The 21,800-nt window shown below is 46.0% G+C and overlaps 1 protein-coding gene across 3 annotated transcripts; it reads right to left on the bottom strand.

Moving 5' to 3' along the window:
* Nucleotides 1-39: 39 nt before the first annotated feature.
* On the bottom strand, nucleotides 40-21,188 carry GNL2 (G protein nucleolar 2). 3 transcript variants are annotated; one of them, XM_032495991.1, is made up of 17 exons: nucleotides 21,132-21,188; nucleotides 20,078-20,172; nucleotides 18,347-18,431; nucleotides 17,334-17,428; nucleotides 15,592-15,731; nucleotides 12,808-12,992; nucleotides 12,227-12,293; nucleotides 11,155-11,313; nucleotides 10,490-10,603; nucleotides 7,143-7,271; nucleotides 6,297-6,401; nucleotides 5,355-5,513; nucleotides 5,026-5,139; nucleotides 1,996-2,456; nucleotides 1,563-1,645; nucleotides 895-980; nucleotides 40-236 (listed from the first exon to the last, which is right to left on the bottom strand). In XM_032495991.1, the coding sequence occupies exons 2-17, from the start codon at nucleotides 20,139-20,141 to the stop codon at nucleotides 84-86; spliced, it is 2,199 nt and encodes a 732-aa protein (XP_032351882.1). In that variant the 5' UTR covers nucleotides 20,142-20,172; nucleotides 21,132-21,188; the 3' UTR covers nucleotides 40-83. The 3 variants fall into 3 exon arrangements, with proteins under 3 accessions (XP_032351882.1, XP_032351883.1, XP_032351880.1); XM_032495992.1 differs by lacking the exon at nucleotides 21,132-21,188 and having other exon boundaries at nucleotides 1,569-1,645; nucleotides 20,078-20,266; XM_032495989.1 differs by lacking the exon at nucleotides 21,132-21,188 and having other exon boundaries at nucleotides 20,078-20,266.
* Nucleotides 21,189-21,800: the final 612 nt, after the last annotated feature.

Raw genomic sequence — 21,800 nt, forward strand, 5'->3', positions numbered from 1 at the left:
CTTAGAAACACCGAGCATGAGGAAAATGAACACAGTTTCTAATGGCATATTTTTGCATACTTTAATAAACAACTTTTAAAATGTTACTGCTTATGTTTGAACTTCTTGTGTCTGTGTTTCTGCCCCTCTGAGTCATTGGTCTTCTTTCTGTTCCTGTTCCTGTTTTTCACATTGTGTGTTTCATAGTAGCGCACGCCGACTTTTCTGGATTGCTGCTGCCGCACTGCTCGCCTCCGCTGTAAAAATGGGGCGCACACACACACACACACACAAGAAAGGCAGAAACACCAGTGAGTCACAAAACAGGTCCCTCGGTGCTCCATTCCCACGCAGCTCCCACGACTACCAGAAGCAGTGCCGACAAGGAGGGAGGGGCCCCCTCAGACCCAAGTCCCCGCTGCCCTGTAACTTGCAACAACTCTAAACCAGACTGTCATTCAGTCCGACCCTCATCCAATGCCTCCTTTCTCCTGCACTCCTGACATCTAAGGCTGACCACTCTGATAACAAGCTCTTCACCTCCCAAAGGGGCCCGCGCCAGCTCTGGAGAGCCCAGCAACAAAGCAGAACGTCACAGAAGGCAGCGATCCGTCCACCTGCACAGCTCTGCTCATCGTGTGTCATTTCCCTGGGGCCACATAAGCCCAGTGGACTCTTCCAAATGTTGGCCCACATGTTTGAGGACAGCGATCAGGAACTCCTAAAATGTCAGACACAAACTCAAGGACCTTAGTCCAGTGGGCCAGCTCCTGATCCTATTTATCTGACCTCAACCAGGTCACTTCGGACTGGGGTTCTTTGATTTCAACCATTCGTTTTGGAAAGAGTGGGTCTTAAGAGATGGACTGCCCCACCGCCCCACGCCCAGGTGATACTTAAGACCAAAACACGTACTTCCTTGGATGTAAGCGTCCTGCGAGCCTTATTCGAATGCTCCTCTTCCCTCTGTGCCTTCCTCTTCCTTCCCTTTTTGGTAGGTGCTGGAAACCATACACAAACACACAGAGAACAGAAACAGGAATTCTTTTATTTGAAGTGTGTGTATGAACCCTAAGGTGGGAACATGTTGCAGGAGAAGACAGAAGGCTGGTGTGACTGGAGTGCAGAGAGCAAAGCGGAGTTAAAGCAGGACAAGGCTGGGAGCTGCCAGACCTGGGGGACCTCACCGGCCTCGGCAGGCTCTGCATTTGTGTCAGGAAAACACACTCTTGATATAGAAATCACCAGTCCAACCACGTTAAGGATAAACAGACAAATCATCCACTCCCCAACCCCGGAAAAAAATTTATCTTCGGACTCACCCCTAGGTTACAAGGTATTTTTAATAATGTACTCTTTTTAGAGGAAGCTCCCTGAATTACCAACTTAATCCCATGGAATGTGCAGAATAAAAAAGCAGATAAGCTAATCCATGTGATAAACAGTATGTGAAACCAGGATAATCTGCCAGATTAAATATGTGTGGATGACAGTATAAGAGAAAATCTGGAGATTAAATTTAGATTTCCCAAAGTTCTAAATATGCAAATCACATCTACATGACTTAAATAATTCAACTTTACCTGTACCTTCTACATCTTCTTCAGCTGTTCTTCTCTGTTCTTCGGGTTTTGCAAAAACCTTTTCACTTAGGCCCTTGGCTATCCTGAAACCAAAGAACAAAAAAGCTGGCCGACACTCCCCGCCACAGCCCACATCTCATGCCAACGGGGAGGCCGTGACAAGCTCGCAGATTAAAGAAACCCAGGCTCCTCTTCACACAGTTAATGCCACTGGTAGGAGCAACACCATTTCTGCGCCCCCATGGACGTCTGTAAAAGACCCAACTACTAAGCCCCTCATACTCAAAAGTGGCTGGATTTTAAAAATGTACAGATCAGTTTTCAGAAACGGCAATACCCTCCCTCCCCCTATCAAAACACTGCTCCAACCCTCGCAGCGGGTTCTGGGAAAGGGAAGAGCACACTGCAATTCGTGAGAAGACGAGAATGCTACCTGACTGCTGAAAACTTCTTAGCCTTGGCTTTGTTTAAAAATCTCTGGTACTTAGCGATCTTCTCATCCAGGGCTTGAATAACGGCCTTGGTGTCGTTTCCTGCGTGTTCTTCCTGGGACTCTGCATAAGACTCTTCCTCATCATCTCCTTGGAGTTCCGGTTCCTCCTCCTCCTCCTCCCTCTCTGCAGAGAGGCTCTCAAGCTCTTCATCGATGTCGGACATCTCCAGAGGAACCAGGTCATCCTCAGAAAACTGAGGCACGACATTGATTTTGCCGAAGTTCTGGCGGACCCGTGCGAGGATCTGCTGCATTTCTGAGTCGGCGCTGCAAGGACCGCACTCCTCCTCCTCCTTCTCCACGACAGCCTTCGACTCTCCACCTGCGCTTCCTGTGACCTCCTCTTCTGGGGTGCTCTGGGATGCTTCTGGGGCAACTTCCAAAGATGAGGAGGGTGGATGCTGGTCAGGCCAAAAAGGGGTGGGGGTGGGAGAGGAATGGAATCAGAAAGCAAAACCTGAATTTCTGATCTTACACACTTTGCTCTCAAACGAGACAGCCCTCTTCTCAGGACTAAGGGCAAGTACCGAAAACACCCACATTTGAGTCATATCACTGATCTACTGTAAGTCAAAGTGCATTAAACCCTGGATCCAGCACTGAAGGACCAGAGGAATGTATCTGCGGTTCCAAAGGATGTGCCAACTGTTAAGAGTATTGAACCATCGACTACACTGTTGACAGGTGAGATTCCCTGTACCTTCTCTGAGGACTGCACAGAACGTGGGTTGCGGAGAAAACACACCCAAAATGAGCACACAGCACACCGTGAGAGGGAAAGCCAAGCTGACGGGTCAGGAAGTGTCACGAGCTAAGAGGAGGCACTGAGGAGGCACCTGGAAGGAAGCGTGTGAGCAAAGAGGAGGGAAGCTCCTGCAGAGAGCTGGAAGGAGCCCTGGGGCGGCGAACACTGACATGCCGGGCCGTCCTAGGAAAGGGCCGTAAGGGCAGTGTGAGCTGTGCTGGGCCTGTGGCTTCATGGAGGGAGCATCACTGTATTCTAACAACTGCGACTCGTAGAACCTTAGTGGTTTTCCACAGGCGAGGGTGGCTGTGCAAAGCACTAAATAAATCAGGAATCCATGAAATTCAGGAAACTGTATACAAAATGCATCTGTACATTTTTATATATTTTTCTGGCAAGGTAATTTTTAGCTTTTGGATTCTTGAGGGTTTCTGCCACTACCAAAAAAGAGGAAGAAGAAAAGGCAAGAGACGCACAGTGTGGGGAATAATTATCTAAACTTAATGACTGGACATAGAGGAAGAGTTAGAGAAAACCCCAGAGGGTCACAAGGGAGCAGAGACGGACCTCCTCGGATCCAGAGGCTTCCTGCCACATCAGCCTCCCCTTGCCCAACATGGTCCAGCCCTGTGACTTCCTTTCAGAACCAAACCCATCAGGCTCCTCCCGCCTCAGGGGCTTTGGGTATTTTGCTGAAGGCGAATATTCTCCTCTCAGACATCCGCATGGCTCCTGCCTCCCATCACTAAGGCCTCCACGAAAAGGCCACTTCCTCAGAGGCCGTCCCTGACCACCCCACGTATAAGAGCACTCCTCTGTCTCCCACAACCCCCAACCCTGTTTAGTTTCCCTCACAGCAATCAGTGTCTCCTGCCACTATGTATCTACCTGTTTACTATCTGTCTCCCCGTAGTATTATAAAAATACATATTTGGTCTCTGACCCCTAGTTCCTGGCAGAAGAGCTCCTAAAACCCTTGGAATTTCCTGCGCAAAGACAGGAGTGTCTTTTGTTATTCATAATAAGCCCCTTTTCTCCACACCAGAGTTTATGCTGATGAGATGACCCATGGTGGTGGGACCGAGCTTCAGAATGGGGGCTGGTCAAGCAACCAATGGGAGGGCTGGAGATTGAGCCCAGTCACCAACGGCCAATGATCACATCAACCATGCCTAGGTAATGAAGCCTCCATAAAATCCCCGAAAGGATGGGCTCTGGGGAGCTTCTGGGTTGAACACTGACGTGCTGGGAGGAGTGGCGTGTCTGGGGAGGGCATGGAAATTCCACGCCACCCTCCACCCTCCACCCTGCCCCATGCACCTCTTCCATTTAGCCGTTCCTGACTTGTTCCTTTTACAATAAATCAGTAATCATAAACAAAGCAGTTTTCTGAGTTCTGTGTGTCCTTTTAGCAAATTATCAAAACTGGACACCCCTGAACTTGTAGTCAGGTGGGCAAAAGTGTGAGGAGCCTGAGAAGCCCAACCGTAGCTGGCATGTGAAGTGGGGGTGTCTTGTGGGACTGGGCCCTCAACTTGTGGGGTCTGCTCCAACTCTGGCAGTTAGTGTCAGAACTGAACTGAATTACTGGACACCCAGCTGGTGCAATCTCAGAGGACTGAGAAACAAAAGTCACCTCTTCAAGAGACCTGGCTGAGTTCTGAAAAAGACCCCAGAAATAGAACGGCAAAGTGCCAAAGTTGGAGCCCTGCATAGTCCACTGCTGGGGGAGGCAAATGCAACAGTAGAGAAGCCTCTCAATCCAGCCCAGAGGCCCCCAAACTAAGATGTCTTTCCCCGAGCACTGACTGTACTGCTCTCCTTTCCCACTGACCATGAGCGTCTGAAGGGCAAGGGCTACGGTATTTATTCCTATGCTCCCTGTGCCTGGCACGTGGTTGGGTGTAACGTTTGTGAAACAAATGAATCCTGGAAATGCTACTGTCCTTCAAGCAAAAGAAAAACACAAAACCTGCAAGAGCACTCACATTTAATGAGCCCTCTTTTTTTCAAGGCTAAATACCTGAAGACTGGAATTTACCCTCGGTCTTCCATCATACATCTACTTCCTGGTCACCCCCTACAAGGTCCCAGCAGTGGCACCTGGGATGGGTGACACTACAGCTGAAAGACCCACCCCAAAGGAAGAAGCGGGCAGACCCAAGACACGGCACACCCAGGTCAGTAACCACAAATTCCCAGAGGTGGGTCCGCCCTGTTCTTACCTGGGGGGATGCAGGGGGTTCTGTATTGGGTGGCTTGACGAAGAAAGGAATCCGGCCCCTCTGCCAATCATTGAGGACCATCTTCCCCACAGTCCTCAGGTCGGGCTCCCCACCCTGAAACATCACAGGAAGACACCCAGTTAAATTCAAACCATAAAACCACCTCCTGGCTTGGAGGCATGTCAGCTGCCCCAGCTGTCCATCACCACTGGTTGCATACTTCACACTGCTCACACACGCAAAAAAAAGGTCCAAGCCACACATACAAACACGTGCGCGCACATACCTGCAGCACATCCCAGTCTAAACTCTCACAAACCCTGGCTCACCTTTAATAACTTCCCTGTCCGGAAAGCCAGCTTCTCAAGAAAGTCCTCAGCGTTCTCCCACGAGTCAATCTTGTACGTCTTGCTGATATATTCTGGCTTTGCTCGTTCAAGTACGGCACCAACGTGGTCTTCGGGAGTCTTAATTTTCTCAACTTGAACCTAGATGTTGACAGGAAAGCTCTCGCTTACAAATTCTATTATGGAAGGAGTAAAGTTTCCAGTGTTCTTGGTAACAATATCTGAAAACAGATCTCAACGCCCCAAAGCCAGGGGGGCCTGGCAGGAGCTCGTCCTGGAGGCGGTGAGACACGGTCGGCGGAGGGCGCCAACCACAGCCGCAGAGCCCAGAACTCAGCTCTAATCCCAGTTCGCCACAAACCAACCATGCGGCTTCCGCAAGCAGTTAAAAGTTGGACTGCTTCATGCTACTGACTTGCCGAAATGGTTAAAAGTCTGCGGACGCCAGGACAGGGAGAGAAGGGAATGGTTAAAGGAAGGAGGGGAGGAACCGGCACAGGATGTATAGCCAGAAGCACTGGTTAAAGTTAAGTGGAACCATTTAAAGTTTTCAGTCCTCTTCAGAAACAAGTGAGGAAATGACTGAGTTCCAAAATGACTCAACCCATAAACTCACGAAGATGAATTATCACTAAGCATAAACAGGCCCCGCTTCCCTCTGGATCCTGTGTGTAAACTACAAACTCTTGTGGGATGACATTGACCAGATATGCCCACAGTTCCACTAACTCCTCAAACAGGCTTAAGTGGAATGGAGAGGCCGCCCTGTTCAGTGTCATGTTCCTCAAGTTTGGTCAGACAGGCTGACCCCAAACTGCCTGTTGAATGAGTAAAAAGTGAAGGTATCCAGTGTTCCCCATGCTCTCCCCCACTCCCGCCTCCTCCCCAGGCAAACAAAGAGCCTATCTGGACCAAAATACTCACAACTCCTTTTAGCACGATGTCTGTCTCCGAGTCCTCTGAGGGATAAACCACACCTGGGCAGTCGATAAGGAATATCCGACGCATCAAGGTGATGTACTGCCAGACCTAAGACAGAAAAAAGCCGGAGACTTCGTGGGTCAGTCCCTAAGAGTGATTTCACACACCCCTGATGCTCACGAAGCTGGGTGGTGGGTGGTGGTGGTGGTGGTGGTGAGGTGGGCAGGTGGGGTATGTCAAACACGAACGATCTTCTGAGTAATTAGCTATGAAGCCTCCTCTCTCTTTGTGCCGAGCATGAGGCACTTCATGAGCCATAAACTATAGTTTCCATCAGCTAAGGGTCTAAAAATATGCAGAGGCAGGATCTCCATCTAGTGTTGTGCAATAATATCCAGTAAACCTGCCTTGATTTTTAAAAGTGCTCTTGGAAGCTTAGTACTGCTTGGCCCCTGTTCCTTTCCACAGAACTACGCTGCTCCCCAGACACTACGTGTTCCAGGGTCGGACCCCCAACTGCCAGAATCTCCCCTAACACTGAGTTTTCTTTCTTAGCCCAGGCACCAAATATTCTTGGGTTAGGTCTGTTTATCAAAATAAAAAGCTGGAGTGACAATTTCAAACAGACTCAAAGGGCACATACCAAATCACGCCAAAGTCAGGCAGTGGCACACAAAGTCTTACCAAAATGGGCAGAAAACAACTCCAGTGCATTCCAAACTACTATCTGGAGACTACGTGGTGATGTTCATCCAGGAGAAGCAACAGAAATCTCCACGTCCTCAACAATCACCCTCCGTGGAAATAAAACATGCAGAAGGAAAGAAGGCCCCTTCCAGCCAGACGTACCTTTGTCTCACCTGCGATGGGGGCCACATTGCAAACTTTCTTGGAACGCAAAGTGTTTATCACAGAGCTCTTGCCAACATTTGGATAGCCAATGAACCCCACACTGATCTGTTTCTTGTCAGTATGCAACTGTTCAAAAAAAGAATGCGCACCTCATACACGCAGCCATGAATATCCCTTTAGACAAACAGGTGGTGTTACTTCGCTAACATAAAGAAAACAGCGCAAAACTATTGCTACCACTTGATTTAAAGCCCAGTCATGTATCACCTGCACAGTCTGAGTGGGCTGCACACATATACTTATTAATAAATCAGAGGTCAGTCAGCTCCTCAGTCACACATGTGAAATTATTCTTGAATGTTTTAAGGCTGAAAGTATGTAGGTCGAGAAACAAAGGAAGAAATAGCTTGTTAGTTATCAGTTAAGCAGAACACCATCCACGGACAAAACGCCTTCAGGGAAGAGGACCTCAGCAGATGCTCCAAGTGGCAATGCCATGATCCATCCCTCTTTTTTCTTTGTACAAGACATTTTGCACTTTTTATCACCTAAAAATAAACAACAAAAGAAAAAAAGGCAGCCTCCAAAGTTAGACCGCTGGGTGAAAGTCTCAAGGACTTTCAAGCCCAGGAAAAGAGTTACAAATGGACGGGGACCTCGGACAAGAGAAGGCGGACGGAGCATCCACGCCCTCCACAAGCTCCACCAGTGACAGCGGTGGGAATGAACACATATAAACCCATAAATATGTAAAACCAAAGCATGAGCTGGTGATGAGACAATACAAACTATGCGTGATGCTAACAAAACACCAGCACCTAAAAAGCAGTGTCTAACCTGGCCCACTACAAAACAGGAAAGCTAAGTGGTTGCAAAGGTAGAACAGCTAAAAATCTAGCAAAAATACTGCCAGTGAATCACAAAAGGCAGTACAGATCCCTCCAAGGGTGGGACTGAAATCAAGAGGACTGACCAGCGGAAGGTCTGTGCAAACAGTCACACCTCTTCATCCCCTCCCCACCTCACGCAGTGTGGGCACTCAACTTCTCCACCCCAGAGCCTTAGGAGATGATGATTTTTTCCGAAACTCTTTATTTTCTGCAAATATCTTTAATTTTCAGACCTGAAAGGGACTCTAGATTTAGCAATAACAGTAGCTGAAGGCAAGCGTTCCCAGAGTGATTAGTTGAAAGTCTAATATTGACTAGTAAGACCCTCAAGCCCCTACTCCCACTCAGTTCCCAGAAGCCTGGCAGCCAGGCCCATACACCCCGAGCTGGAGACTGGACAACTCCTTTCTAGGGAGACTCACAGGCCCAGGAGTAAGACCTACAGACGGTGAAGTCTAGGGTGTCCCCCAACCAAATACAGTGAAGTCTATCATTCAACGAGCCTACCCGCTGCATAAAATTTCTACTGCCTTTTTTTGGTGTCTCACACTTAAATATGAATGGAGAACCAAGAATAACCAGGCATCTGAAGTGACTTTAGTAGCACAGATAGAAAAGCAAACTTGGAGGAAACAGAGTCAATGTAGGACAACGTAGAGAAAAATTTCAAAACAGCATCAGCAGCGTCGTTCTCGGAGACAGAGAAGCTAGCGCCCCCGTGAAATAAGAAAGGGCTGTAATGGGAGGCAGGGCAACTCGGAGTTAAACAAGAGCTCTCAGAAACTACAAATTAAAAGTGAGAGGCAAAATACATTTTGTGATAGAACAGCTAAATGACCGAGTCACGGAAACGGCCCAGAAAATTGGGCAAAATGTCATAAATGTACTGAAACAAAGAAGTGATAGGAAACTTCAAGAATTTAACCAGGAGACAAAACCAAATTCCTGAATGAGAATAGAGATGTCTTGGGGTGGAGGGGGCAGGGGTTTGCAAGAAATATTATAGAACCAGCATCAGACAAAGCCCCCCTGACGCCTCGCTCACGGAGCGACACAAGGCTTCTTAAAGCACATCATTAGCAAACTGCAGAACAGGAATTTTATTTTTTAAGGATCCCAACCACAAAGGATTAGGAGTCAGAGTGGCCTCAGATTTCACAACGGCAACTCCAGAAGCCAGAAGACAATGCAGTGGTGCCTTCGACATCCTGAGAAGAAACCATGTGAGGGCAGAGTGAAGACATTTCCAGAACGCAAGGTCTCAAAAGATGTTCCTTCTAAGCACTCCTTCTCAGGAAGCTTTTGGAAAACACGTTCCATCAAGAGGAAGGAGAGAAAACCAAAAAAGGAAAAGGGATCCAGTGAACAAGGGAGCCAACACAGGAAGCAGCCTCGGGAATTCTCAGGTGACAGTGAAAGGGAATCCCGGCAAGAAGAGCCTGCAGCCGTCGGGGAGCTGCCCGTCCTGCCTGGACAGGAGGTGCCAGACATTTTCAAGTTCCCACTCCACCAGGGGATCTGCGATACGTCAGTGACAAATAAAACAGACCTACTCAACACCAGACAAAGATCCTATTAGAAAGGAATTAGAACTATAACACCATGTGGATCAGAGGGGACTGACATTTCAGTCATAATGACATAAACACTGAATGAATAATGGTTTAGCCAAAGTCATACAATAACACGAGGAGAGAAGCGGGAGGGGAAACATGTGGAGGGAGGTCGGAGTGAGACACCTGATCCTCCTTTTCCATAGCAGAAACTTAATAAATACCTAAAACTGAGACTTCCTTCTGAGCACTGCTCAGGAAGCTTTTGAAAAACATGTTCCGTCAAAAGGAAGGTGGAAACCAAAAGAGGTGATAGACGAAGAAACAGAGTCATAAGCATGTATAAAACATACACAATACCAGTCGGAAGCCCTTCTTCTGGGAAGTCGGGAGGGTGGGACAGAGGACACGTGTCTTTTGCTAGAAGCCAGGTAGGATGGATTAAACACAGGACCACAAAGTCTCAGGCCAGAACGCTGAAGCGGCGACACCACCTGTTCGTGTGACTCCCTGACCTCTGACTGGAAATCTGATGCTGGAGTTTGGCAGGCGCCTTCCAGGCAGAGGGGAGAGAAAACTGCATGGCCCTGAGAGCCCAGAGTGGGGAACATAGCGTGGGGAGGGGATCCGTCGTCAAGCAGAGGCTGGGCCACCAGGTGCCAGGGATACAGCAGAAAGGGAAGCCATGGTGGTCAGGGATCGGGGTACAAGCTAGAAAGTACTTCCAAATCTCTTGTGATCCTGAGGCTTTGAGTTTTTACATCTCTAGGACACTCCGTTCTCATGACTGGGAAGATGTAGGGAGTAAGGCTGGTAACTTTCTGACACATCCTGGGAAGAGGAATTCTCACACAGACCCACACCAGGAGGACTCCAGGAGGAACAGGTCTGGTCTCAATACCTTTCCAAACTGCCGCAAAAGCTGAATAAAGGCTCCTTTGCCAAAGGGGTTAGTAAGACTTGCATGGAAAGCAAGTGTCGGGTAATCCTGGGAGAGGACAGCAACCCATCGTTTCTGAAGGGAGAAAAGAAAAGCAGCTGGTAAGTTGCAACCTGTTTACTTACAATACAGGAAGAGTCAGAGCTTGAATGACAGGACAGCACTTCAAATACACAGTCGTCTAAGGAAAATGTTAGCTGTAATTCTTTGAAATATTTCTTTCAAGTATGAGTTAATGCTTTGTCTTTTGTCTTATAAACACAAAACAATATTCCAAAAATGCCTTCATTGCTACTAAATACAATTAATGTAACATAATGTGAAACAGGCCAGGGGCCGTGGCAGCTGCCTCTTCTGAAGGGACATACGTCACTCATCCTGTGGGCACCACAGCTGTCCTGTTACCAACCACTGGACGATCAAAGGGGACTTTCGTCATCAGTGAAACCCTCCTGAGTTCTGTTTTCAACGAGGACACTTGAATGACTGCACTCTCAATAGCGCAACACACTTTAACTGCTGCCCCCAGCCCGGCAACCATGAAACTGACTGACTTCTGGACAACGCAGGACCTGCACGAGTTGCGTGGCCTTGGCCGTCTGTTTTGGATTAGCAGCTGTACTTACTGTTGCCCAGGTCGGAACAAGGTCACATTTGTTGAGAACAAAAATGAGGTGTTTCCAGGGTTTTTCCTTTTTCAAGTAAGTCTCAATGTGAGGGGAACGGGTACCCATGGGATCTCTGGCATCAAGAACTTGAACCACAACATCTGATGAATCTATCACCTGCAAATTCAGAGAGGCAAAAGTGACCTGCTACAGGACAAGGGCAAAATGAAAGAGAGATTTAAGGGAACTTGGGAAAAATGAGGCAGGAACAGAGATAACCTCAAAACAGCCTTATGAGGAGAGCTGGTTGCAGCCAATCCCAAAGCCCAGTGATGAGTATTCAAAAAAGCATTTTCATCCTGTGGGTATTTGCAACTTGTTGAATTTCAAAGAGAACAAGTTGGATAAAATCAGTCTCACTGCATGACTACTATGCATTACTGAGCAGAACCACTAACTTCTCAGACTTTTAAGTTTCTATGTTACAGGTTTTGTGTATTTTACAAAAACTAAAAAAATTTAGTTTGCTTTCATAGTACGAGTTTCCTACTATGCTACCCTTTAATGACAAGACTATGCCTGAGAGCCTTTGTTACCGAGAATTACTCAAGTGTGGACCTAAAACTCAGCTAGTTGAGGAACACTGGATCAGGACTCAGGATATACAAAGCCTCTTCCCTTAACCACCTGCGTGAGCTGGGAGGCTTTCTAGACGTGCACTGTCATCTAAAAAAAAAAGAGAGCGCTGAACTAAATCACTCAAAACTTCTCATGCAGCTCTCATCACGTTTAATAAATCAAAACAGGAATATCACTTTAGCAGGTAATCCAAAGAAATACTGACAAAGAATATATGAATCTACATAAGGTGGCTGTTACTATTATACGAGCAATAAAAAAACGCAGTCATCCAGAACAATGGTAGTATGTGCGAGGCCACGTCCATCCTGGTTTCTCTGTCGGGGGAAGAGGATGGAATGGGCAGTCTGTGCTTTATCTGACAGAGCTTCAACACGCCCATGTCAGCTTTCTCACAGAGGACCACAAAAGCCAAAGGAACCACTCAGTAAGAAAGAAGTTAAAGTCTTACCTTGTAGAGCTCACCCCATATCCTTCTGGACTGCCCTTTTTTATATATCTCTTCTTGGGCTTCATTTCTAAACAAGAAAGCACCCAAAGTGAGGAACTGGAGCACAAGAAAGGTTAAAAGGATATTCCAGGGAAAAATCAACAAGTACCAAGGGAAAAGGATACTGAAACTAGCTGCACATGGACCAAAACCAAAATTTAAAAAGTGACTCTATCCAAATCCCCGTCAACAGATGAATGAATAAAAAAAAAATGTGGTGTATACATAATTGAATACTGTCAGCAATAAAAGTGAATAAAGAACCGATATAACACGGGTGACCCTGAAGGCGTTATGCTAATGAAATAAGCCAGATACAAGAGGACAAAAGTCCTACGAGTGCACTTACAGGAAGAGCTATTCAAGAGAGCAGTCAAACTCATAAAAGGCAGAAAGTAGAAAGATTTTTCTAGTCTAACGGAAGAGACTAACTCTCCATCTATGAGTTAAATGACCGAGCTTCTTGCAGGTGAGTAAGTGTGAAGAAGATGTCTGTTGCAGGAAAGCAAGTGCTGAGAATCACATGAACTTCAAAACCATACCTCACACCAGTGTCTTCGGCTACCAAGTCACGATCCTTGCCCTGGTCATAACTCTCAGTGGACACTTCTGCATTTTCTACAAGTGACTGCATATCACTTGCAAATAAATTTGGTCGCTTCCTCTGCGCTTTAGGGCCAAATGTAGTTTCAAAGCTTTCAGTATCAAGAATGTGCACCTTTGAGTTCTAAAGAGAAAGGAGAATTACAGGTAAAACTCAGCAAAGCACTGAGAAAAAGCTGAAAGTTCAAAGCCTACCTGGGAAAGGCTTTCTGCTTCTATTTTTGCGAAGCTCAAGCCATACCAAAATCTACGACATGGGTGCAGCCTGACTGCAAATCAGAAATGCTTATTTAATTTGCAAAAACACTTGTGTCCCTCTTCTGAAGTTCTGTAAGCTCCCTTGGAGAAATACAAAAGTAATTCAAATAGTCAAAGCAAATATGAATAGCTGTGTAAGACTTGCCAAAAACTCTGCTTTATTTCATTTATCATAAACTTTAGTCAAATGTAATTTAGGCTACAATGATGAAAATGAACTTCTCTTTTCTGACTTTTTTTTTAAAGCTTTCAAACAAGTGCATAAAATTCGCCAGATTCACAGATTTTGTCAAGGACAATCATGCTCAAACTTGTATTTTTTTTTAAACCAACTGTAAATGCCAACTTTTTCTTGGAAGTTAATTTCTTTCATGGCTAAAAGGAATTGCTTGTTTTGTAAGATGCATTTTAGTTTCAGATAACATTTTCCCTAATTTAGGTAACGTTTTTATTAAATGCACATGGAAAGTCTTCAGATGAAAAACATCTAGCAAAGGTCCAAAATAATAGTTTAGATGTGATAAAAGGAACCTGATACTAAGTAGAACTTGATGTGCCTGTAAAGGAGTTACGGGCATAGGAATTTTTGAAGCAGGATAAAAGTCAAAGTCTGAGTTAGGATCTATCACGTAACAGAATGTTAACAGCCGGCAGAGAGTATCTTCAAAAAAAAAAATCATCCTCTGCCCCTCAGTACAAGCTCCTCTGTATGCACCAGCTACTTACTAAACACGAAAGACAGAACAACCCCTCAGCTCCTGAAGATCTATAAGCTATTAACATCTTCCCAGATTCCCTAACCCACTTCTTAGTTTCGTTTTACTCACTACCCTCCAACAAGGAAACATCCCCAAACAGAACTGTCACGTTTCACGTGAGAACTAGGTTCTAATGTCACTGGGAAAATTATGACCAAAATTATCCTTAAAAACCTCTTAACCTATAAAGCATTGTATACATGGGTCTGCGCATATAAACCTATACCTTGGTAAGTACAAGGCAGTAATGTGCAGTATATAATAAAATACACATGCAAAATAAGTTATAGTATTCTGACTGAAGTATTGCTCCAGAAACACAGTAATTATAATGCACATACAGGTGAATGTGCAAAAGTTAAAAGCATATCTGATCTGACTCCACCGTGCAGCAAAACTCAGAATGAGATTTTATAACAAGTAGTAGGTATCACACTGAAATAAAACAGGTAAGGGTTTTTCAAGGCCAAAGCAGAACACTCATCAGTTACTCCAAGTACCTGTCTGCACCAAAATAATGCTGACTGCCGCAGCTGCGGGCCCTCCACTCTACGTATCAGACATTTAAGCACTGAATTTTAGAAGCACTGAACAATTGGTATGGGCAACAAGGCAATAAATCCATAATAGAACTTCTCTGTTCTTCTCATAAACAGGATTCAAGAGTTTGTGAAGAGATGGCTTTAGGGAGAACAGACAAAGAGAAGAAGGGAAATGAGCAACTTATCTGCGGTTCATGAATTACACTCATGTGTTTCCCTGGAAGAAAACAGCCACTCCACTAATAGGTGCCATTCTTCTAGTCTGTCGTAAAACAAAGCATAATTGACAAAACCTGAGGCAATAACCAGGCCTTGAGCTTTTTTTTTGTTCTGCAAGTAAACACTTCTCTTTGAACTGTTTAATCCATGTATGCATGTCAATGTCCTCTTCCCCTCCTCATGCTGGAAGGGAGATCCGTGCTGTACTTACATGCATTTCTGGGAATTACAATTCAATGCAAGTAAAAACGTGCAGGCAAACATTAGGCCACCTCCTTGGATCGTTTGAAACTCATTCCTCTCAAGCCAGATTCTGTCCCTATTCCCCTCCAACTTCAGTGATTAGCAACCAATCTGACCGGCACTCTTTCCTTCAGCTGAAAAGACCCTCCAGGGATCTCACAGAAGCTGAAAGTACTTAATTCCAAAGGTCTCCCTCTTACCAACCCAGTCCTAATTCTACGTTTCCCCAAAGTTTGATGGCTTTACCACTTAAACAAGTCTGCCTACCACATACATTTAGAAACAGTGTTGGCAATAGCCACGATCTATTTAGCTCTACTTAGATGGTGGCCTACGTGCTTGCTAGGTGCCAAGAGCCTTAAGGATGTTTCATCTGCATCCAAAACACCTGAGGAAATGGGTCATCCTGACTTTCCAGTTGGGGAAGTGAAAGCTCAGGGAGAAAGCTAAAGCTGAAGAAGGGATAGAGCAAAGACGGAAATTCAGGTTGGACTCCAGAGCCTGTGCTTTGGTCCACTGTGCTACTGAACCTCCCTGGCAGAGCTCGATTCGTACTAGAGGTGAGAGCGCTCACAAAGGCGAAAGGCGAAGTCTCGGGAAGCCCATCGGTGCTGCACCAGGCACTATTCTCTACCGGAAAACAAGAGACAAATACTGTAGAGAGGGATCTGCGTGGAGTTTGCCAGGACATCCCCCATCTTACATGAGGCCGGATTCGATCATTGAGAAGAGACATGGGTAACCTGCTTTGCTTCATGACAACTTTGTACGGATCCTTCAAGACCGTGTCCATTTCCTCTTGAAATTTTTGTAATGATGACTGCTTAATCACACGTGTATTTCCTGTTTCACAAAAGAATGTTGCCATTCAATAAATAACTCCTTTTTGCTTCTGCACCCACCTTCCCAGTGACGCAGTGAAAGGCAAGGTTTTAAATTCCCCTCTCACCCGCACACCTGACACACCCATCCCATGGAGCCATTTTCAAACTTAAAAGAAGAAAAAAAAGAAAACCCAAAAACAAAAAAACTGCCTCTCCTGCGCTTATACACGATTAACTAATCCACCAACCGAGACACACAGAGCATTTCAATAGTTTTCCAAGTCCAATTTCCTGACTGGATGAAACTGAAAAATAAACATCACCGAATGGAACTGAGAAGTACAAACGTCCTACTTTCTGCTAGATCCGGAGCCAATCACAGCTGATGTGTCAGTGCACTCAGAGAATCCCAAAGCACGGAACCTAAGAGTCACAGCTACTGTGTTCAGAGAAATGAGAGTTTGAAGAGACTACTGGAGAACCAATAAAGCCATGCAAGGGCACAAAATAAAGCTCTACAGCACTACCTAGAGAATACCTTGGAAGTGACAGAGCCTGAAGAACACATTCACTAAACAGCGTGTTGCAGCACAAATGCCAAACTCAAGGTGACGACGACTACAATGGCGGCGACGGTGACAGCGGCCAATGCTTACATGGTACTACTTGCTAGACACCATTCTAAGCACTCTGCATACAGTATTTACTCATTTAATTACCACAATAGTCCTATGAAATGGCTGCTATTTTTTATCTTCATTTTACAGATGGAGAAATTGAACAAACTTGCTCACGGTCACAGATACGGCAGAACTAGGGTTCAAACCCAGGCGGTCTGGCTCCAGAGTCACGGTCCCTTGCCACCATGCCAGACGCCTCCCAAAGGAGTTCTCCTGGATACTCTTCTGTGCTGCAGTTTCCTAGGGGGCATCCGTCCCATCAAAAGATGCAAGAGATCTTCAAAGGTAGTTGCCATCTGCCCCCCAGCAGAGGTCAAACAGCAGGCAGCAATGGGGTCTGACCATCTGACATGCCCACACGCCTGGCAGCGGCTAAGGGAAAGGCTGAAAGCCCAGGCTGAGAAGGTGGAGTTTCCAAAGGAAGAAATCCTGCTTCCCCTGCGCCTCTGGAGACATTTCTGCTCACTCCTGGGAAGGACCAACGAGAGGTCCTTTCACTGGCACTCAGTCCGAATACAACCCCATCAGGAAAAAGTGTTTCAGAGGAACTTCAGGCTAAGACACTTCCTCTCCAAGCTAAAGGCACAAACAAACCTACAAGGCACCTCTTCAACAGTAACCTCTCCCGACAACCGGAAATTAAGAAATGAGAGTTCCAATGTCTGAGCATGCTAGTCATTAAGGATGGTCACATCTGTTTAAAAGGGTTCACTCACAATCAACAGTGATGAGCTCTTTTCGAAAGAAGTTATTTATGAAAGCCACCCCTGCTACTTTTCTCAGCGCTTTTCCCGCTGCGGGGACTCGGCTTACCCCTTTCTCATACAATCCGTGGCAGCTTCCCTCACACCAGACACCAGGCTTTTAGACACCTGAACATTCTGCCTTTTTCCACACGGCACACATTTCCCAGGGCAAAGGCAGCAGAGGACAATACTCACCAAACCACTTAATGTTTGGCTCCACTCTTGCCACTGTGCCGGAAGCCACCGTTGACTGATACTGCAGGGGCTTAACCACTTTACCACGGCTGTTCCTAAGTTGAGAAAATAACAGATTTTGGTTGATGACAGAAGAAAGGCAACTGCAAAGTTGGGTTTACAGAATACCCTTTCCTTCAAAAGGACCTCCCCACTGCCTGCCCCAGTTTTAAATGATCATGAGATACAGACTTTGGTAAATAAAAAGTACTTCTACATTCGAAACAGACTGCCCAAAAGCCATTTAACCTCTTGCAACAGAGCACGTAATGATTTTCGCTCTATGAATAACAACTAATGTCCATGTTTAAAAATCTGTTTACTGTTTATTTGCTTTAAAAAAAATCACATACTTGAGTCTTTTGGGATAATTATTTGAAGGCTGGTTTAAATGAATTTTAAGTAGAGGGTGATTTATGCTGGAACTCAAAATTCTAAAACAAACTGCAGAGTAGGTGACTAAGGCAGATTAAGTTCATTGACGTTTGTGTTTCAGACACATCTTTTAGAAGGGATGAAGAATCCAATTACCAAACAAATTAAGACCAGCTTGCAAAATGCCACACTCAGCAGGTCCTTGTGGTAGAGGCTGCCTCAGCAGAACTCAGCGTTGTGATGGGTTTCCAAGTGCCACAATGTTGTGATCTAAAGTTTGGCATCAAAAAAACAACTTTTCTGGCTGCCTTCATGGCACTGTCCTATCCGCTTTGTTAAAGAAAACCAGATACCTATTTGATGGATATTTACCTTGAGATTTAACAGGTCATCGGTAGAGGCAGAGGCTGTGAGGGGCAATACTTCTAATTGCTGTGGAGGACCGTGACATAATTCAGTCTCTCATACAAAACGATATTTGACAATACACTACTCCTGTCTGGGGAGAGTAGGGATGGGAGTATCAAAGGCCTCACAGGTGTCCGCTACGAGTCAAGGGCACGCAGGGAAGGGCAGAGGACAACAGTGGCCACACTCACCTGCGCTCCTTCTGCCTGTACATATTCAGGCGTCGGATTGTGGCCCGGTCCCTCATGTTTTGGCCTCCTGCTCCCTGCACCCGATCTAGAAAACACAGGAGAACCAGCAGGTCTAAGTATAGCTATTGCTTCAAACACACCAACTAGTTCACTCAAAGTAGGCGAGCTACCACCTCACTGCAAAATCTCCACTTCCTTCATACGCTGCTCCAAGAAAAGCATTACCAGAAGCGACACGGTATGATAAAGCTGATCTACTCTCGAACCCTCAATAGGATTGTTTGATAATGATAATAGGTGATATTTCTGAGCCCTCATCATGGCCCTGTGCCAGCCACATTATAGGCATCATCTCATGTAATCCATACAATAATCCTATAAAGAGGGACACATTATCCCCATTGTGCAGGTTAAGAAACTGAGGGACGGAGGGCAGACACCTTGCACAAAGTCACAAATGGCAGAGCCAGAATTTGAACCATAGCACTGAATCACCATCTGTGCTTTTAACCACTAAGACACCTACCTCTGTGTCTCAGTTTAAAACGTACTGAGTGCCTGTTCTGTGCAAAACATCACGAAGGCTACGACTATAATACACAAGCGTTCCCGAAGGACCAGTTTCTTAATTTCCTAATGTTTAATTTTGGTTTAATCAACAGCAAAATAGATAGTAATTTTTGCCTCACATCTCAGAGAGAGAAGGACAAACTGGCATCATAATACTGGCCTAGCTTCTCATTTGGGGATCCCTTCAAGACACCTGTCTACCCTCGAAGTGATGCAGTAGAAAACAGGCTGAGATGACAGGACTGGTGGCTCTACCACTCACTGTGCCGACTGTGACAAGAAACTTCCCCTATTTTGGCTCAGTCTCTTCAACTGTGACATCGTGATCTCTAAGGGCCTTTTGGGGTCTAAGATTCCAGTCTACACACATTAAATAATGTATCAGCAATTCAGGGAAAACATTTGACATGAATTAAAGTCAAAAACTTTAAACCATATTTTAATACGTGTTAATAACTAAACCCAAACGGAAGGGACTCCCCCAAAGGCTATCTTGTTCATCCTCCAGTGGAACCTCCACAAAATTCATACTCCTCCAAAAATGTCTTTACTGAAATAATTGTATTTATGTATCTGTAGAGTTTTCTATGCATTTTACTGGATGGGATGACTTCAAAAGCCAAATCTACAATCCCTTTCTCATTTAAGTGGTCAAAGCTAAGGTGCAGGCAAGTGTGGTCAAGAGTAAAAGGTCAGCGGGGTTGGTCTCCAACACTTTCAGTCTGGCTCTGCCTAATTCTAGCAATTCCTTGAGCTGGAGAGCTGGAATCACACGACTGAACTATACTGGGGGAGGGGCTTCAAAACCTGACACACACAGGAACACAAGAAGAGGTCAAGTTTAACTGCCCTTCCAACTCAAAAGTTTCCCAGTCTCTGCACCTCACAGTTGGAGACTCCCCGAGGCTGCAGGCCTGAGTGTTCACTTTTCCCGGCTTTAGATCTGGTTCCTGGCATCTAGCTTTGACAGGTGTGTAAAAGTCAGCCCTCCTCAGTGCCTCCAAACAAGAAATCATCTTCTCCCTTCTCACCCCCAAGGGCCACTGCCTGAGGTCACTCCAAGCCATGCCACCCAGGGTCCCTCCTCCCGCTGGGTCTCCTCGGAGCCCTCCCCGCAAGCTTCCTCCAAGCTCCACCCTCCGCGAACCCCGCCGCCCGTACCGGGATTTGTGCTGGCCTTAGACGGGTTGATGGTGCTCCGTCCTTTGTACTTGGGCTTCACCATCTTGCCGACGGGACGGGGACCGGAGCGCGGGGTCCGGCCTACGTCGGGTAAAAGAGCTCGTAACCTCCCAGGCCAGGCCGAAGTGACCCGCCTGAACCACGCTGGACCACGTGTGCGGGGCTACGTCACTTCCGCTCGCACCCTTCCCTTCCCCTGCGCGACTTCCTGCGAACGCGCGGCGCGCGACGCCGCACTCCTGGCTCCACCCCCGCCCCGGCCTCTTAGACGTCGCTCTGCGTCGAGCGCCCGCCCCCTCTATCCCTAGCAACCGCCAAGCTGCCCTCCATAGCAACCGCCTAGTTTCCCCGGACGCACGGGCCAGAACTCCTAGTTGGGTCTACCCGCAAACGTAGAAGTCTCTTCTCTGGCCAATGACACAAGCTTAAGTTTAATTATCTTCTGAATTTGTCCTCTAAGCCCTTCCAAAAGTGGCAGACCACACAACAGCCAAATACCAATCAGAACTTGTCACCCTTCTTAAAACTCCAATAGCTTACCATCACTCTTAGGGTTAAAGGAGAGAAACAGAAACTCAAACTGCTTGCCATCACTACAGAATTCTGCAGGATCTGGCCCCTGCCTATTTATTTGACCTCATTTGTACCTTCCTCCCTCTGACATTTACACTGGATGTTCTCTCTTCCTGAATCATCATTTGCCTAAACCTTTGCATAGCAAGTTTCTTCTGGTCATTCTGTTCCCAGCTCAAATGTCACCCACTGGTAGGGTTGCAAGATTTAGCAAATAAAAATACAGGATGTGGGGGAGGATATAGCTCAGTGGGACAGTGCATGCTTAGCATCCAGGAGGTCCTGGGTTCAATATCCAGTACCTCTGTTAAAAGAAAAGGAAAGAAAAGAAACTAATTGCCTCAACCCCCCCAAAATAAAATTTTAAAAATTAAAAAATTTTAAAAAATACAGGATGATGCCCCGTCCTTTGTACTTGGGCTTCACCATCTTGCCGACGGGACGGGGACCGGAGCGCGGGGTCCGGCCTACGTCGGGTAAAAGAGCTCGTAACCTCCCAGGCCAGGCCGAAGTGACCCGCCTGAACCACGTTGGACCACGTGTGCGGGGCTATTTGATGAAATTTGAATTTCAGATAAACAATGGAACACATTTTAGTATAAGTATATTCCATGCAATGTTTGGAACATACTTATGCTTAAAAAAATTCATTGTTTATGTGAAATTCAAATTTAATTGGGCATCCTGCATTTTATCTGGCAACCCTTCCTCCTGGGAGAAGTCTTCCTTGTCTAATCTGTGTAAATCAGCCATCTCCCACTCTCCTGCAGTTTTTCTGTTACAGTATTTGTTTTAATTATTCATGGAATTTATTACTAGCTGAAATTATGTTATTTACAAGTTTATTGGCTGCTTCCTCTAGATTGTAAGCTGCTTGAGAGCAGGAAACTTGAAAGTTTGTTCATTGCTGTGTCTTCAAGACCTTGAAAAGCACTTGAAACACAGTAAGAACTGAATAAATATTCACTGAATAAAGAGATGAATAGATGGTGTCTTAGCTCAGGCTGCTGTAACAAAATACCATAGACTGAGTGGCTTAAACATTTATTTCTCATAGTTCTGGAGGCTGGGAAGTCCAAGGTCAGGGTGCCCACCTGGTTGGTTTCCTAGTGAGAACTTTCTTTCTGGC

Source organism: Camelus ferus, chromosome 13 (assembly GCF_009834535.1).
Source record: "Camelus ferus isolate YT-003-E chromosome 13, BCGSAC_Cfer_1.0, whole genome shotgun sequence".
Lineage (NCBI taxonomy): Eukaryota > Metazoa > Chordata > Mammalia > Artiodactyla > Camelidae > Camelus > Camelus ferus.

Coding starts and splice junctions, on each gene's coding strand:
- GNL2 (XM_032495991.1), bottom strand. CDS start 20,141: ATGGTGAAGCCCAAGTACAAAGGACGGAGCACCATCAACCCGTCTAAG. Junction 12,294..12,807: donor GCCGAAGACACTGGTGTGAG/GTATGGTTTTGA, acceptor TTTCTTGTTTAG/AAATGAAGCCCAAGAAGAGA. Junction 237..894: donor GGACGCTTACATCCAAGGAA/GTACGTGTTTTG, acceptor CCATTTTTACAG/CGGAGGCGAGCAGTGCGGCA.